The sequence below is a fragment of the Bos grunniens genome, chromosome 9 (genome assembly GCF_055505025.1).
Source record: "Bos grunniens cultivar Pamir isolate PY7600 chromosome 9, Bosgru_T2T1.0, whole genome shotgun sequence".
Lineage (NCBI taxonomy): Eukaryota > Metazoa > Chordata > Mammalia > Artiodactyla > Bovidae > Bos > Bos grunniens.
In genome coordinates, this window is record NC_141173.1 from 90,288,175 (window position 1) to 90,306,834 (window position 18,660).

At 39.4% G+C, this 18,660-nt stretch overlaps 1 protein-coding gene across 20 annotated transcripts in view; it reads right to left on the reverse strand.

Moving 5' to 3' along the window:
• SYNE1 (spectrin repeat containing nuclear envelope protein 1) overlaps window positions 1–18,660 on the reverse strand; it is a 500,805-nt gene that overhangs the window by 219,256 nt on the left and 262,889 nt on the right. For all 20 annotated transcript variants that reach the window (XR_015133337.1, XM_086318390.1, XM_086318389.1 and 17 more), the window contains 10 exons: window positions 17,278–17,595; window positions 16,219–16,374; window positions 15,894–16,064; window positions 14,885–15,211; window positions 13,306–13,458; window positions 12,830–12,997; window positions 8,698–8,874; window positions 6,588–6,734; window positions 2,116–2,241; window positions 589–765 (listed from right to left, as the gene is read on the reverse strand). Coding sequence is in view for 19 of the 20 variants with exons in the window: in XM_086318390.1 (XP_086174516.1) it covers window positions 589–765; window positions 2,116–2,241; window positions 6,588–6,734; window positions 8,698–8,874; window positions 12,830–12,997; window positions 13,306–13,458; window positions 14,885–15,211; window positions 15,894–16,064; window positions 16,219–16,374; window positions 17,278–17,595 (1,920 nt within the window). In the remaining variant the exon portion in view is untranslated. The remainder of the gene's footprint in view (window positions 1–588; window positions 766–2,115; window positions 2,242–6,587; window positions 6,735–8,697; window positions 8,875–12,829; window positions 12,998–13,305; window positions 13,459–14,884; window positions 15,212–15,893; window positions 16,065–16,218; window positions 16,375–17,277; window positions 17,596–18,660) is intronic.

An 18,660-nucleotide genomic window follows, 5' to 3' on the forward strand; every position in this document is an offset into this window, starting at 1 on the left:
TAAAAGTCTGGTACAATTTCCATTCAGGTTAATTTAATAATTTTCTATTGCATTTTAAATATATAAATATTTTATTACATTTAAGTTCGCTATGTTAATACATATATATTACATATTATATTCATTTATTTATTGGCTGTGCAATGTGGCTTGTAAGATCTTAGTTTCCTGACCAGGGACTAAACCCAGGACCCAGCAGTGAAAGCACTGAATCCTAACCACTGAAGTGCCTAAATATACATTTAATAAATTGATACATTTACAGTCCTACAGCTTTAGCAATTTTTGTGATGAGAAGCTAATAAATAGTAAGGCTCTGTGTTTGTTTAATGATACAGCCTTCTGGTTCTGCCAGCTGAACTATAGTTGCTTTGTTCATAAACAAGCTACAGAGTGAATGTCCTTCAAAGCAAGTAGCCAATGGGAGCTCCAAAAAAATATCTGAATGTTGACTTTCTGACCTGTACTCGTCTGGTACCAAATGAAAGTGGTTCTAATTCTGTCTTATTCTTTAACTATGTGTAAGGATTGGCTGACACACACCCATGCTGTTGCCTCTGTTTCCCCTGGAGACACGTGAATTCCTACCTTTACTTGAGACACCATGTTCTGTGCGATGTTTAGCTCCAGTTCTGAGTGCCTCCTCTTCATATTCTGCAGCTGCTGATCGGCATCCTGGAGGTAAATCCAGAGCTCAGCCTTCATGTGCTTGATCTCCTCCCAGCCCTGAGTTAGGTTCTGTGCCTGGGCAAGCCTTTGTTCAATCTGGAGAAAACACAGAGGCAAAAGTCAGCGGCAACAGGCAGAAACATTTATGTTCAGTGAATCAGCCTGTCCATGTACGCAGACCAATACTTGGGTACACACACAAACACACACACACAGTGATAAATCCCCCCCAAATTATTTGCTCCAAGAAAAACAGATTTTATGTTTCTGTTTTCTAAAGACTTTCAGCGTCGAAGACTTATGCCATATGATTTCAATCAATACTGTGAGGCTTTAGAAGTTCTATCAATTATTTAGGTCAGAAGCTGCCCTGATGGTTTCTCACATTGGGCATTGCAGTAGACACATCTGTTTGACAGACTCATCAATGTGGTCTTGGGGTTAACTAGAAAAGACTTATATTGTTCTCTATTGCACATTAGCTGATACCTCTTATAGAACACTGAGTTATTAATGTTTTGGATATATGTTTAGATCTGCTTCACTGGTTTTTGAAATCATGCAACTTTTTTCAATAAACCATGTCTGTAAAAAATATAAAAGCTATATCATCTTTCTTAAAGATATAAAAACATACTTGCTCTAGTAATATAGTAAAATATAAAAGTAAAAAAAAAGCTATATTATAGTTATTTACCTTAATTTCTTTTTTCCTTTAGAATATTTTACTCTTCTGGAATATTTAATCAATTAAATACCAAAACCGGGTCTTTTTTTTTTTTTTTTTTAATCCAAACACATTGAGTTGCAGAATTTAAGGCAGCAGCAGAAGGCACATGACCTCTATGGAGCCATCTATCTGCTGTGCACAGGTACTGCTGGTTCATCACAACCCTGTCCAAAAAGCCCAAATACAGCTTCAGGGTCCTTATCAACACCACCCTCAGCCACTGTCGCTGACTTAGAAGGGTCTTGACAGATGTTTGCTATCCTAAGAGAATGCAAGGGTCAGGAGTCCCTTTCATACTAAGTATGACCCTTCATACATATGTATGAAGTCCCTTTCATACATTCTTTAGGTCACACTAAGTATGACCTAAAGAAAAATGATGGAAAAGAACAACAACAACAAAATGATCAGAAAAAAGAAGAATGCTAATTGAAGAGAAAAGAGAAGAGGAAAGAGGCACAAATGTTCAGCAGTTCAGTGGGACTAAATATTTCAGTTCTAATTCAGAGGCGTCAGTATCACAGTGTGCCTATTTTTCTGTGACTCAGTTGAAATTCAATACATACTTATTATAATGCCTGAAGGAGCATTATAGCAAGAATAATCCAAGGAGAATTTTTTTTCACATCTAATTTAGCAGCAGCAACGTGCAAGCAAGAGAATATGATCAAACAGACATAGCCCATGTCACTTTTTTTTTTTTTTTAACTTTTTACCATTTGTTCTGTTTGTTGAATGTCTTTTGCTGTGGTTTTCACTGAAGAGTTTGACAGGTCACACATGGAGCAAAGGAGATCTAGATAGGTCCTTGCTTGTTCCTGCAAAGCTCTGAAGTGTTTGACCTCAAAAAAAAAAAAAAATTATCAGAGTGCAAGAGAGGCATGCTATATTTAGATAGCAAATATTTGTACATTTGCGGTATTTTGTTGACATTTCAAAAATAATCTTGGTATACTCAGTGTTTTCACCATTGTTATAAATGGCATATATTTAAGTACTCAAAAGAAAGCTTTCAAAGCACACTGGCAGGGAGCCATTTGTCCACCAGCCATTTCTTATTCTAATTAGTCTGTAAGTTCTGGGAAAGGGGAACACCCAAGAAACATCCACAATTGTTTCAGATTCTCTGTTTACATTCTAGCTTGTTTTCAATTTCAGAGAATCAATAGACTACTCTGGTCTCTTTCTTAACATGTTTTTGCATTTTCTGTAGACATAAAAGGTTATTGTGCATTTGTAGGTTTCACTGGAGTTTGGTGAAAATGCACACGGCTGGGCTCTTTTTCTCTGCAGAAAATTCACAGTGTTTTCCCTTTTCATAAGCCCAAGAAAGGCATCTCCAGGGGAATCCTTGAATTACACACAGAAGCACAGAGAAATGTGTTTCTTTGAAGATGTTTAGAGGCCCTGCAGGTTCTGTTTCAGATGCTAAGCATACAGCAGTCTCCAAAACAAAACTGCTGCTCCAGTGGAGCTTACACGAGAAAGACAGATAATACATAAACACAGAAACAAATATGCAGTGCAATGTTTGGTAGTGATAAAATAAACACCATGGAATAAGGTAAGGGTTCAGTCCAGTTCAGTTCAGTTCAGTCGCTCAGTCATGTCCGATTCTGTGACCCCATGAACCACAGCACACCAGGCCTCCCTGTCCATCACCAACTCCCGGAGTCCACCCAAACCCATGTCTATTGTGTCAGTGATGCCATCCAACCATCTCATCCTCTGTCGTCCCCTTCTCCTGCCCTCAATCTTTCCCAGCATCAGGGTCTTTTCAAATGAGTCAGCTTTCCACATCAAGTGGCCAAGGTAAGGATAGGGAAGTATTAATATAATGAAGAAGCACTGTTACTTTGGGATGAATGTACCCCCAAGACCTCTCTGAAAAAGAGCCTTGAGTTGTAGAGGGAGCAAGTCATGCCATGGGGTAAGAGCGTTCCAGGCAGTCGGGGGTGATGGGTAATAGCAAGTGCAAAGCTCCAGGCTAAAGCAGAGGGACCTAGGTAGGAGCAGAGTTTAAAAGATAGGCAAGGGCCAAAGCATGGAGGACCTCACGGGGACACTGACCATACATCCCAATTTGCAGAGTTTATATTTTTATGCCTTCTCAACTGTGGCACTACTGACATCTGAAGACAAATCATTCTTTGCTGTGGGACTGTCCTGTGCATGGCAAGATGTTCAACAGCATCCCTGGCTGATACCAGGAACATCCCCACCAGTCATAGTTATGACAACCAAAACTGTCTTCAGAGACTGTTTTAAATTTCCCCTGGGCAACAAAATCACCTCTCCTTTTTGGTTGAGAACCACCAGTCTAATCTCAACTGCAATTATGAAAAGTGGCCTCCTTATTAGCAAATATTCATTTTTGGAAAACAAATTATTCAACCAAAGTATTCACTGACTGTAGTAGCAAATATTCATTTTTGGAAAACAAATTATTCAACCAAAGTATTCACTGACTGTAGTAAGAAATTTGGAATTTATTCTAAGTGTGATTGAAAGGTGGGCTTCCCAGGTGGCTCAGTAGGTAAAGAATCTGCTTGCCAATGCAGGAGTCGTAAGTTCAAATAGTTTTATATTTGTACCCTTTCCTGGGTCAGGAAGATCCCCTGGAGAAGGGCAAGGCAACCTACTCCAGTATTCTTGCCTGGATAATCCCATGGACAGAGGAGCCTGGTGGGTTACAGTCCACAGGGTCTCAAAGAGTTGGACACAATCGAAGCAACTGAACATGCACACATGTGACTGGAAGGTATTTGGAGAAATGTTCCAAGACAGGTTTAAAAAAATCATGCTTACTATGGAGTAAAGGGCGAGAGGAGCAGTGGAAGTAGGTAACCAGTTTTTAGGCTACTTTAGGAGTCAGATGAAAATTGATGATGGCCTGATGGAAGGTGGTGGATAGCAGAAGTGGTGATAAGTGGTTCTTACTACATCTGTGTGATAAATGGGGAAGGAGGTATAGACTGCAATTTGTATAGGATAAAGTAGACCTGCAGAAACATTAGGTGATTTTCCAAAATCATAGTTAATAAGACAGCCTAATTTTTTGACCTTTACCTTAGTGTCTTTTTCTCTGAGCTGTGTGGATTGCCCAGGTACATCATTCTCATGTAGATGTAATAAGCATAGATCAATTTCCCATTAAGTTAAAAGCAACACCTAAAGTTTTATTTGTTATACAAATTGACTGGTATTTCACTTCCCATTAGCATCATTAGCTGCTAACCTAAAGCGCCCCACCATGTACCTGTGACTCAGAGAACATTATCTGTCCCAAACAGCTTTTGGATATAAGAAGAGAACAAGATATCAGGATTTTTATTTTATAAATGTATTTACTTTAAAAAGAATAGGAATTTATTTTAAAATTTACAGAGTTTGCCTGATTCTAAAAGCATTGGAAGCAACTTGTTGATTATCAATGACAAAACAGTTTCAGAAGATTTTTGCTAAAATCAACTTCAAGGGCAAATCTGATAGTGAAAGTGTTAGTAGCTCAGTCATGTCTGACTCTTTGCGACCCCGTGGACGAAAAGAACCTAGCCTGGCAGGTTCCCCTGTCCATGGATTTCTCCAGGTAAGAATACTGGAGTCGGTTGCCATTTCCTTCTTCAGGGGATCTTCCTAACCCAGGGATTGAACCCAGGTCTCTCACATTGCAGGAAGATTCTTTACCATTTGAGCTACCTGGGAAGCCAAATCTGATAGGACTTTTTCTTATTCTCCCAAATTCACATGTCATGCCTCATAAAAACAGATGACATTCTTACGGAATCCAATCAGTGTCATTGACTAGTGGTGGTGGGGGCTACGTTATCATTACATATGTATTGAGTGTTTACCATGTGGGAGGCCCTGGCGGGTACACAGTGTGTCTGGGACTACAACCAAAGTCAACTGCAGACCATCGAAGCAGTTGATTTGGTGTTTCCAATACCTCTCATTCTCTTCTCTGGCTGGTTTCTGAAGAGGGCAGCCTATTTTGAGAAATAGTGCAGAAAGGGCGGGAAGCAAAAACCAAACTGTACAGTCATTGAATCTGGGCCCCTAGAAGGATCAGTGTCTTTCTGCAATCATGGCTAATGCAGGGAGACGTAGAAACTTCCTGTTCTAGGAAAGGTTCATTGGATTAATAATATTTTACCCCCTCTCTTTTAATTCTTTTTTTGGGAACAAAGGAGAAAAATCAAGCTTTGTCTGGATTGTTCTGAATAAACTAGACTGGAAACAAACAGCCATAAGATAATAAATGGCCTAAGAAACTCACAATCTAATGAAAAGGCAGAATGCAGACAATTTTTAATTCATTTCTTGATTCAAAGAAAGTCTAGATTTGTTTGTCCAGATTCTGTCCAGATTTGTCCAGATTCTATTCTTTACAAGGTATAATAGATGCATTTCTGTGAATCATTTCATGACTTAAATAATGTAAATTATTTAAGCCAAAAGGCATATTTTGGAGGGATATAAACTGAACACATTCTCTTTGTGGACTAAATGAACAAGCATATTATTTTAATCTCAGTTTGAGGTAAAAAATTGAATTTTTACTATTATTTCATATCTGGCAGCAATAACCTTTATAATTAAATACCTTTGAAATATTTTCTTTGAACCACATAGAAAAGTTGCTTAGTTCAAAAGTTTTAAAAACATATCTCAAATATTCTGATGAAATCTCAGCAGCAACATTTTAAGCATGTAGATGTCAAATTAATATGCCACAGAATCCTTTACATGACAATATTTCATTCAGCATTCATTCGATAATTATTTAACAAGCAACTTGTTCTGTGCCAAAAAAGGTGAAGAGGCTAATTTTGCTTTTCTCTTTCAAATCGGGTACATTATGGCATGGCATTTGAATTTCTTCATCACCTTCAGTCCTATAATCACTTAGGACATTAAGGCACAGAGAAATTCAATGGTTTATCCATGGTGACCCTACTGAGTAGGTACCTTTTGGGCACAGTGCCCATGCTCTATTTATTCTACCAGACTGATCCTTAGTTGTGTGTTCATCTTCCTGGCTAGAATGTGAACTTGACTAGGATCAAGTTCAGATCTTATTTATATTTTGATATTTAGCACAATTTGCACACAACAAGTACTTAACATGTTTCCATCAAATGAATGAATCACAGTGTAATATAAACTTTCAGGAATCACAAACTACCTGCTTGACAGCTTCTGCCCTGCTAAGAGGAGGATTCGCGCCTGGCTTTAAATCTGGCTGAACCGCAGAAAGCCAGGCCTGGCACTGCTGAAGGGTGTCTTGTCGACTAACGTGCTTCTGAAGTTCGTGTTCCAAACTCTGGTACACCTGAGACAGAATGATCAAGCTGCAGTTGTGAGAGCTGTTTTATATTACTGTAAATATCAGTAGAAGCAAATGAAACAAATCCACCATAAATGGATCCCCCTTCGCCATGCTCCCTGACATCGGACACACATCGATGGAGTTTGCATATGTTCCAAAACATTGCAAAGCATGTGGGCCATGCCCCAGTTTCTAACTTCTCAACCCATGCATTACAACACTAATATCCTGATTATGGAAAGGGAAGGTGGGAAGAGTTACTATAACAGTAGAAATGTGTTAAAATGTATAGAATCTTTGAAGTAAATTGGTCAAACCTAAACCAAAAGCTTTTTCAGCTTCTCCTGATTGTATAAAATTGCCCTTTTTGTTTAAATGAGGAACTAAAAGTAACAATAAACTGCCAGTTTATGAAAAGATAACCAATATCTCTCATCTGAAATGCTTCCTCTTTAGGGGTAGGGTAAATTGGAACTAAATTATAACACAGGGGAGGGAAGAGTTTGATGCCCTCATTTCATTCAGAAGCAATATTCCAGGACAACAATAACCCAAAATTATATACCCAGAAAAATCCAACATTTTCTAATATGTCATTTCAATTAATAGTTCCTCAACCAGCCAAACAATTTTCGTTTTATCCATAAAGACGTGTTGAGAAACTTACATGTTTCCTTGAAACCAACGTAAATATACCTATGATGGTTTTTTGAGCAAGTTACTCATCAAAAAAAAAAAAAAAAGGAAAGAAAAGAATATGAGGTTGACTGACTTTTCTTTGGTTATTGAGACAACAGAAGCAGTAACTGAATTCTGCTTTTCTCTTTCATGTATTAAATTAATCATTTTATCTGCTATTGGGAATATCCCTTATTTTTATTTTAAGCAGAACTAAAAAGAAAAAGGTATTTTGTTTTCTTTAACATTTTTTCAAACTTAAATTTAAGGCTCTGACTCTGTTCTTAGAATTTCATCTGCTTTTTAAACTTTTATTTCTAAAATATGTTTGTCTTTCAAACATTCACCACCTTTAAAAAAAAATTGAGCTATATCCCTAATGCACAAAAAAAGCCTGCTACAAAGACGGTGTTAAATAAATCTCTGTTGAGTGAGTGAATGAATGAGCTCGCCAGAAAGTTTCATGCTGTCATTTTCCTTGTCTCATTCCCCTTTCCCCCTTCGTCATCTTCTGTAGTTATTGTTAGATTCCTTTATCCCTCTTTTTTTTTTTAAATAAACAGTTTGAAAGTGAATTTTCCAAGTCTAGGGATCAACTAATATCCCACATTTTTTAATTAGCACAGTGAACACAAATAATTTTCCCTGTGTCACTTATGTTTTTCTAGTTCTTACTCAATAGCCCAGCAACAAAAATACGTGGACTTTTCTCAGTGTCATTTATAAATTCTAGAATAATAAAAAGTAACCCACTAATTTTACTTAGTTGCTGTTAAAAACGGCAATTCTTATGTATCTTAGACTTATATCTATAACATTAATGATTCCATTTTATTGGAAGAATACCCACTGAAGTATACTTCAAAATTGGTACTTGCTTCTTTTCTCAATTTCTATACGAATACACAGAAATACTGACTTAGAGTAGCACCTCAGTTACAAAGGGTTAAAAAGAAAATAATTATTGTGAGACTTACAGAACAAACTTATTTTGGTGTTATAGAATAAATGGCAAATTAGAAGTATTGATGGTGTGCAAATAAAAACAAAAAATATTAAATTTTTTTTCATAATCAATTCATGGAATAAAGGGATTGCGTAAAACCAAATGTCTGAAATTCACTACTTCATCACATTAATCAAATATATAATATTTTATTTCTGTGTACACATAGACTGGGAAATCCATCCAAAGGGTGAAGCATAAAAACTATTTTAAAAAACCTTCAGCCTGCACAGCCTTTCTCCTTAATTCTTCATCATTCTCGAATGTTCCAGCAGCACTTACCCTCTGGGCTGTACTGCAGATGGCTGAGTAACTGTCCTTCGTGCCCTGCAGGTGAGCGTGTACATTTTGTTTAAGTTTCGCTTGAAGGTGATCTGCACATTGGCTGATCAAATTGTCACCTTTAGTTTTAAGGTCATTCAAACGGTCTTCAAAACCAGCAATTTCTTCCATCATTGCCTTCAAAAATGAAACAAATACGCAGTTCTCATTATTCCATTTTTAGTCTTTAAATATTCTATTCACCAAACAGAAAGTTTAAGATCAATTATCTCACTGTTTAATATGTTTTTAAAAGAGTTTTGCAATTTGTCCTGGTATCAACGCAATGAAATAAATGTCTCGGTGTCTTCATATCAACAAATTAAATAAAAAATGTATCCTTTCAGGTTTCCCCCAATAATGGACTAAGTTACACAGAATGATGAAGTGACCTTTAAGAGTGAATTCACAAGACTGACCTCAGTTAGAGATCTGCTCCACGGAAATATTACCAGTGAAAAAGATGTCCATACATTTTTTAACTCTAAAAATTATAATTCTGGTATAAATTATATCTGTGTGTTGTGCTTAGTCGCTCAGTCATGTCTGACGCTTTGCAGCCCGCTAGCTCCTCTGTCCATGGGGATTCTCTAGGCAAGATACTGGAGTGGGTTGCCATGCCCTCCTCCAGGGGCTTTTCCCAACCCAGGGATCGAAACCAGTTCTTCAGCATTGCAGGAAGATTCTCTACTGTCTGAACCACCAGGGAAGCCCTAATTTATGTCTAAAATAGCCTAATTATATTTTAATTTAATTAACTAATGTCTAATTTATCTAATAATATGATATCTGATTTACATAATAGCTTAATGTCTAAACTGTGTAAGATCTAATTTACATTTAATATTTATATTGATAAAAGTAAAAACATTTACCACTTAACAGACTTATATGCAGAGTACATCATGAGAAACGCTGGACTGGAAGAAACACAAGCTGGAGTCAAGATTGCCGGGAGAAATATCAATAACCTCAGATATGCAGATGACACCACCCTTATGGCAGAAAGTGAAGAGGAACTAAAAAGCCTCTTGATGAAAGTGAGAGTGGAGAGTGAAAAATCTGGCTTAAAGCTCAACATTCAGAAAACAAAGATCATGGCACCCGGTCTCACCACTTCATGGGAAATAGATGGGGAAACAGTGGAAACAGTGTCAGACTTCATTTTTCTAGGCTCCAAAATCACTACAGATGGTGACTGCAGCCATGAAATTAAAAGACGCTTACTCCTTGGAAGGAAACTTATGAACAACCTAGATAGCATATTCAAAAGCAGAGACACTACTTTGCCAACAAAGGTTTGTCTAGTCAAGGCTATGGTTTTTCCTGTGGTCATGTATGGATGTAAGAGTTGCTCTGTGAAGAAGGCTGAGCACTGAAGAATTGATGCTTTTGAACTGTGGTGTTGGAGAAGACTCTTGAGAGTCCCTTGGACTGCAAGGAGATCCAACCAGTTCATTCTGAAGATCAGCCTTGGGATTTCTTTGGAAGGAATGATGCTAAAGCTGAAACTCCAGTACTTTGGCCACCTCATGCAAAGAGCTGACTCATTGGAAAAGACTCTGATGCTGGGAGGGATTGGGGGCAGGAGGAGAAGGGGACGACAGAGGATGAGATGGCTGGATGGCATCACTGACTGGATGGACGTGAGTCTCAGTGAACTCCGGGAGTTGGTGATGGACAGGGAGGCCTGGCGTGCTGCGATTCATAGGGTCACAAAGAGTCGGACACGACTGAGCGACTGATCTGATCTGATCAGATCTGATAGCCCAGGGACTGTATATAAGCCCTGATAAATATTTATCATTATTATTGTTTTACAGGTGAGGAGGCTGAAGCACAGAGAGATCATAAAACTTGTTCAAGGTCACACAAGTAGTAAATGGCAGAGCCTTGGCTTTGGACCCGTCTCTGCCTGACTCCAGTTCACACACTATGCCCGCCTGTGTTCTCTAGTGAGCTTTCTCAGAGAGGGGGACTTAGAGAGGAGGACCCAACTTTTTCAAGTCAGGTTCCAACTTCCTTACTGCAATACAATGCTAGTGACTAGGGACACATTACAACACAAAGTTTCCTAGGCTGACACATCGATATCTAAGGGAAACCATGGTCCTCCAGCAGTGCAGGGTTCACCACTTTTTTCCTCAGTGGTGCTGGGTTAACAGTTATTATACATGCCATATTGAAAAGAACCAATTTATCTTCAAGCTGGAATGGAACCACTACATCATATGGTCACTGAGGCTATTTACTCAGTACCAAATACACTATATCATGTCATTACTTTTCTGTTCGCATTTGCTAAATAAAATTTTCTCCTACCGATCTTGAAACCTGGAATGGTTAACTGGTTTTCCTAGGACACAATAGTAGATGTTGACCAGATTACAACCAAAATTCAGTTTCCCATTAAGCTTACTAAAATAGCTTCATAAAGTTGTGAGCATATGATATCTGTCATTTGGCACATATGATTACTAAAAATACATATTAATAAAGATATGAACATCCCATATAGGTACTGTACTTTGTGGTCTACAAAAGACTTTCAGATATGTTATCTTCTCTGATGACCACAGTGGCTATGTAACGGGACTGATGTCATTATCATCCTTTACAGAAGAAAAAAAGGAGGCTCAGACAGGCTACGTGCCCCTAACTAGCAAGAAGAGACTTTGGCTAGAATTTAGACTCTTTGACTACTATTTCTGTATCCTATCTTTGGCTGTACTTTTCTAGAATAAAGATAATTTATCTGATAAATTACTCCATATAGATTATATTCTGAAATTAAAAAAAAAACAACTATTAGCTGGGAAATATGCTACAATGTGTTCAGAAGTTGAATGCCAGGATTCAGCTGTTGTCCAGTCACTTAAATATTAAATTGAGCTGTTCTCAACTATCAGGCATTCTTGGGACTCAGACCTGAGTCTTTTAAGTACAGTCATTATGATCCAGAGATTACCCCCGTGCAGGGAGCAGGAGCTCCGCCCATGGCAAAGGTCATGAGGAAGGAGGCTTGGCATATGCAAAGGCGGGATCAAGCCTCAGGAGTCCCCCTGGAAATTCTCGAGCATCTACCCCCAAAACCAGAGTCTGCCTACTTTCTGCTTTGTGCTCTCACCTACACCTCTGACTTTACAGGGGGGCTGTCCCCCACTACCTCTCTCTGAAAAAAAAGAGTTAACTTACAGCTCCAGTTACTAAAGTTCCTGGGTGTGATAGTGTTTCACCCTATAAACTCCTTTGGAAGTCCTCTAGCCTGCCTCAATAGGTTTTTCCGGCCACATGTGATTGCTCAGAGCCTCCCAACTGTGAGAGGCATGAGATGTTCTAAACTGTCTAAATACAGATTCCTTTGAGCAGTTAAAAGATTGATTAGAAATTGTATTGGTGAAGGGTTTTTCACTTGTTGGGCCAATGTTTGCTGCTAAGTCTCCATATCCCTTACCTGCTGTGTCCCTGGCAGTGTTTGTAACCTTGGACTCTTGAGTTAATTCTTTGTCTTGTTATAGCCCATCACACCTTTGCTCTGTAGGAATGCAACTTTATCTAATGCTTTTGGAGGGTGGCGCCTGACTATTCACCTTTAGAGAAAAATAAGTTTTCTGAAGAAAGAGTCTTAAAATGTTAACAGGCCTCTGGGCCAGAAGATGATGCAAATCACCTAAACTTTTGCATATGATAAGTTTGCAGGAAGAAAGCCTGGCTTACTGCATGACTCTACCCCTTCCCCCATTATCCTCTATGCATAATTTAAGGTATAAAAACTACTTTGAAAAATAAAGTGCAGGCTTTGTTCACCGAAACTTGGTCTCCCCATGTCGTTCTTTCTCTCACCTTCTGGCTGAATTATTCAGCCTCTTTTCTCCACTGAATTTCCTCACTGAGCTATCCTTATTTAACCACTCTGTATATCCTTAATTAACGTTTAATTAAGCAATTGTTTCCTGATCCTCACCGACGCCGTCTCCCCTTCGAAACCCCTGGATCCACCGGGGCTGGACCCCGGCACCCCCGCCCCCGAACACACACAGCACGCCTGTCAAAGCCACCCTGTGTTCTTCAGCTCCTTAGAGATCAAGCCTACCTTGTGGCGGGCCAGTTGCTGGGTAATTGTCTCAAGGCTGCTTGTCTCCATGAGGTCGGGCGCCACCAGCCTTCCTGACATTTGCAGCAGCCACTTTTCCACTTCCTGGAGCTCACTGTTGTAATCTTCGTGGTCTCTGACTTTTGCCTCAAGACTGCAGACGTGCTCCTGTGAAGCCAGGTGCCTGTTAGAAGTGACTTTCCAGCCAAAAGTCTACTCAAAACTTTAACATTTTAAAAATCCCAGGGCAACTCATAGAGTAGGTAGACTTAACACATCAGAAAATTACTAGGGACAGAAAACACACACACACACACACACACACAGAGTTGCTATGCCATTTAAAAATGCCCACCTGAATGAAAAGGAAAAATACTGATCCATACCAGTGCTACATTTTCTGACAGATAAAATGCAGTCAGGACTCCCTTTGTGGCAAACACCACAATTTTATTCTACTTCTGATCTTTCCATACCTTTGCTGCACTGCAGAGATCCTGGTAATCGCTTTGAAGCTGATCGATTTTGTCCTTTAAAGTAACATCTTGCACCAGCTCCAAGAGGGCTTCACCTTTCTCTCTCACCGATTTTACTGATGGTTCGTGGGACAGCACTGTTTGTTGAAGTGACTTGAATTACAAAGGAAAAAACAAGAGCCAGCTCATTCATGTGATCAAGGAGAATAAAGACACATGCATTGCCATATATAAGATGATTATCTCAAACAAAGATCTACTATATATTTTATAAATCAATAAATGTAAAATAATAAAGAGAAAATGACTTTTATGGCTAATACAGTTTTTTTTCAGAGTAAAAGCAACGCATCGAATAGTCCTCACACATGCAGAGAAAAGTATAGAAAAGAATTGTATTTGGGTGAATTTAACATAATGCATATTGCTGGCTTCCACCTCATTCCTTTCAGCAGAGAAATAAATCTTAACGTTATATGAAGGGAGAGAAGTGTTATCTTTTGATTTTGAATCGTAAACTCAATTGTAGCTTGAGTTGGATGTGAGGTTTGGGAGACAAATTCCAGTTGCAATGTTGCTGTGACAGCCTTAAAGTGCTATTTAAATATATCAAGAACTCAGGGAGAAGAAAAAAAGGAGAAGCAGTTGTGCTTCTTACATTACACTTTCAAAGACACACTGTCAGGCTTGGCAGAAAAACCAAGGGCAGAAATAGACGTATTGGCTGGAGGAGGAAAAAGCTTCCACCAGGAAAAGCTTTGAGGTAAGGCATCACACTGTAATTCTTAAAGACCATTGCTAAACAATTTGGGTCAAATTTTAAAAGCAGACTATCCCATGTATAAGCTTTAATAATTGTTTCACAAATTTGAGCAGGTGAAATGTTTGTATCTACAGCATGTATAGCAATATCTATATCACCATTTATTTTTTCAAAAATTAATTTCTAAAATGTTTTACCTACAGTTGGTTAATTAGAATTTATTTTCTTAGGAGTATGAAGTCTCATTTGGAATTTACCATAGATGTGCTTATAGGCTTTTGGTACCAAAAGATGAAGGAGAGACTCTAGATAAAACAGAGAAAATCTACAGGTGTGAGATCCTGATGCCAGAAAGTTTATCTGAAGGATCCATGTACCTGGATCACACTGTCCAAATAGGTCTCCATCCACTGATACAACCTTTGAATACCAGACAAACATAGTACCTGAATGGACAAATAAGTCTGGAGTAGTGTATGTGCTTAGTCGCTTCAGTCGTGTCCAACTCTTTGCGACCCTATGGACTGTAGCCTGTCAGGCTCCTCTGTCTATGGGATTCTCCAGGCAAGACTACTAGAGTGGGTTGTCATGCCCTTCTCCAGGGGATCTTCCCGACCCAGGGACTGAATGTGTGCTGCTTATGTCTCCTGCATTGGCAGGCAGCTTCCTTATAAATCTGCACACCCCTTACCAGTAGAACAGGCATGCTAAGGACCTCTCCCAGTACCCGCTAAGGGTGACACACACCAGAAATCATGTGCCTCCAGTTCAGTCCTACGTGACCTCCTCATGCACCTGTCAGTAACAACACACTACCTTGTATTTAGATAACTGAGCTTTTTTCTCATATAACTCCATTTTGGGTTCTTCAGGACCATGTAGAATATCTCGGTATTCTGCTATCCACTGAGTTAGTGCTTTGTATTTATCCGAGAATTCCTTCGTCAAATGAAGGCCTTTCTCCAGGGTCATGTACTCCTTCCGCACAGTGCTGGTCAGTTCCTTCAACCGCTCCACGTGGTCGTGGATCTCTTTTCTTAACGTCTCTGCCTCACTATCTTCCAAGTATTTAAGAGCCCTCTCGCCTTTCTCTCGGGCTGATTTGAGCAAGCTCTGGCCTTTCTCCATGTCTTTCAGCAAACCCTGAGAAAGAATGGAAATAAATGTAATACAAACAGACAAACAAACAAACAAATTCAAATTGGTTGGCATTATGCTTTCCCTTTAAAGAAAAGTCTTGCAAGTCCCATTCTTGAGTTCACCAATTTCCCCTTACCATATGTTTTTGAAGTTTATAATCAGATTTGGCCCACCAGCAATCAGGATGGAAGATTATAATCAGATTTGAAGTTTATAATCAGATTTGGCCCACCAGCAAAGAGAAGCCTCTTTACTTCAACATAGGTCTTTTAAAATCTCGATTAACACATCATTTCCAAATCAGAGACTTACGGAAGAACTTGATGCTTTTCTCATCCTTAACAGAGCTCCTAGAGTTCTGAGTTAAAACACGACTAAGGCACAGTGTCATGAGTTAAGAGATTTTTTTTTTCAATATTTAGTGTCAAACTGGAATTTAGTTAAGAATTTCGTGCACAGTCGTGTGTAAGTCATTGGGATAACATCACATCATAAGCAAATGGAAGGCAATCTTGGCTTAAAACGATCTTAACTTGGAATTTAGAATGAAATGAGGAACCAGGGATCACCAACCATACTGGGCAGGGATGAACATACATGCTCCCAGTTCTACATGGGAAATGGGAACCTCTCAGTGAAAGAAGAATGAACAGTTGGCAGACAACTTTGATATTTGCATGCCTACCTCCAGCGTCTTCATCTTTTTCCCCATCATCGCTTTATCTACTTTATCAATTTTGGCAGCCACATTCTTGAAGTTTTTATGAGTAGAGCTGTACCAATCAGAATAGGAACTTAAGGATAACTCTGATTCCTCCAAACTCTGGATCTCCTCTTCCAGGAATTTTATTTGTTCCTTTGAAAGAAGAGACAACATGGAATAAGTGAATTAAAGACCTGTACCTGTGCCTTTCTTGATGAACACGTGTCTTCACTGGAAGTTAGTGAAAGGAAGAATGTCTGGGTTGTGAAGTCTGCTGGCCTACAATGAACCAGGGTGGCCCGCTCACCAGCACTTGGAGGAGCAGCGCTTGGTATTTGGACGTCAGCTGCGTGGCCTGGCAGCCCATTCGGCTGCTCACGTGGCTCTCGTCCAGGATCTCCTGTGCTCTGGCTCCCACTTCCTCAACTTCATCTCTGTATGCGGTGATTTCTTCATGCCACTTCTGAAATGACACCGTGTAGGAGTGGAAAGTTCAATCTGAGGGATTCTTAAGTAAGACAAATATTTTGTTTAGCCCCTAAGTCCCTAAGTCATGACCCCATGGACTGTAGCCAGCCAGGGTCGTCATGGAATTTTCCAGGCAAGAATACTGGAGTGGGTTGCCATTTCCTTCTCCAAGGATCTTCCCGACCTAGGGATTGAACCCATGTCTCCTGCATTGGCAGGCAGATTCGGTACCACTGAGCCACCTGGGAAGCCCTGAGACAAATATATATATATATATATTCTTATAGAAAATGATTTCTATGATTTATTCTTACTAGAAAATGATTTCTATGAATGATTTCTATATAATTTTGAAAACACATCATGTATAACCTTCATAAAAATTATAATAACATTATAAAACTGCACACGAGTTTGAATGCTTTTCTGTCTGTATTACACATATTTTTTATATCTTTTGTTGTTCTTAGATAAATTTTAAAACAGATGAATAAGGAAAATGAATTCCAAAGACCTAAGCGTAATTTTGATCATGTGCACTGAATTTGCATTAAAAATGTAGTACATTAGAGCAATTTCAAGACAGAACCATAAACTTAAATTATTGCAACACTAGCATTCATGTATCTTTACCAAGCAAGGTAATAAAGTGTGGGAAAAATATACGATACTTCATTAAACTATATTCTATTATCAATAAAATAGACTACCTTAGGATTCTAATAAATAATTTCTCACAGAAGAATACTCCATTGTAATTTATATCAAATTTCTTGCAAGTAGAAAGAGATTCTGCAAAATCTAAACCTTGGACCAAAACTTATTAAATAGTTGAAGAGACAAACTATGCAAGGCAACTGCTACTCTGACAAACATCAGGAATTCACACCAATAGTACCTTCATCTGATGTAACTGCATCTCCTTGGCAACTCGGCTAGACTGGCGTGCCGTTCTGAGACTCACTTTCTCCTCCATTGTTTTCAGCCACTCATCTACCTGCTGAAACTTTTGTTCCACCAGTCTCAATTTGTTGACCACGTTATTGAACTGAGTTCGGGTCTCCGACAGCCTCTGCTGGTAAGCCTGCCAGTCCTGCCGGAGGGACTCTAGAGCCCGGTCCTCTGTCTGTGGGATGCCTGACGGTATCACCTCCTCTCTGGCGTGCAGTGCTGAATTCAGCAGGGCCTGCCCCTCCGCGCAGCGCACCTGGAGCTCCTGCAGGGGAAAGGCATGACTGTCACACCTTGTTCACATTTGACACCCACACAGGTGACTATGTCTCACTCAAGCCACCTGCGCCCTTTTGAACTTCACGTAGGAAAGAACAAGCTGATTCCGACAAAAAATGTGTACCTAACACTGAACCCTGTTTCCCAAGTCAAGAGAGAGATTCTGAAATGTTTCCAGTTAAAACAGTCAAACTGCACACACACACACACACACAGATACACACACACACAGATACACACATAGCGAGAAGTATTTTTCTCAGTCATGTTGGAAACAACCTCTGAAATCTGGCTTTTTAGCTTGGAGGCAAAAGCACTGTGATGAAAGGATTATTGTTTAGTCTAATAACCTAGGAGTTTTGTGGCCCCTAATCTGTTTAAAGAGCTTAAGTCTTCTTGCTTGACATTGAATTTGATACTGAATGGGATCAGAGCTCCACTTTTAGCTGAGAAAAGAACAATAGACCTTCTTTCTGCTATGGAGGGATTCTTTGTTGAAGCTGTTCTAGGGAATGTGATGGTTAAGAGAAGTTGGCCCTGGAGGGTACAGGGCATATAAACCTGCAAGGTTGAATTATCACACCTGCCCATCAGTTATGTGCATGCATGCTAAGTCACTTCAGTGGTGTCTGACTCTTTGCCACCCCATAGACTGCAGCCCACCAGGCTCTTCTGTCCTTGGGATTCTCCAGGCAAGAATACTAGTGTGGGTTGTAATGCCCTCTCTCAGGGGATCTTCCCAACCCAGGAATGGAATTCATGTCTCTTATGTGTCCTGCACTGGCAGGAGGGTTCTTTACCACTAGCAGCCCCTGGGAAGCCCCCACCCCTCAGGCACTTCTAGGTACAAACGTATTTCCCTCCATCAAAGCATAGTCCCAGAAATGCACCCTACAAATTCTGTATGAACCAAGTTTTTAAGAGCATCAGCTATTTTTGATAGAAAAATCATAACCTTAAAGGTGTTAGCAAAACACTATATCCTTGTGTTACTTGATCTGATCATCTAAGGTTGAAAGGGGCCAGGTCAAATCCCACCAAGAGTGTTAAA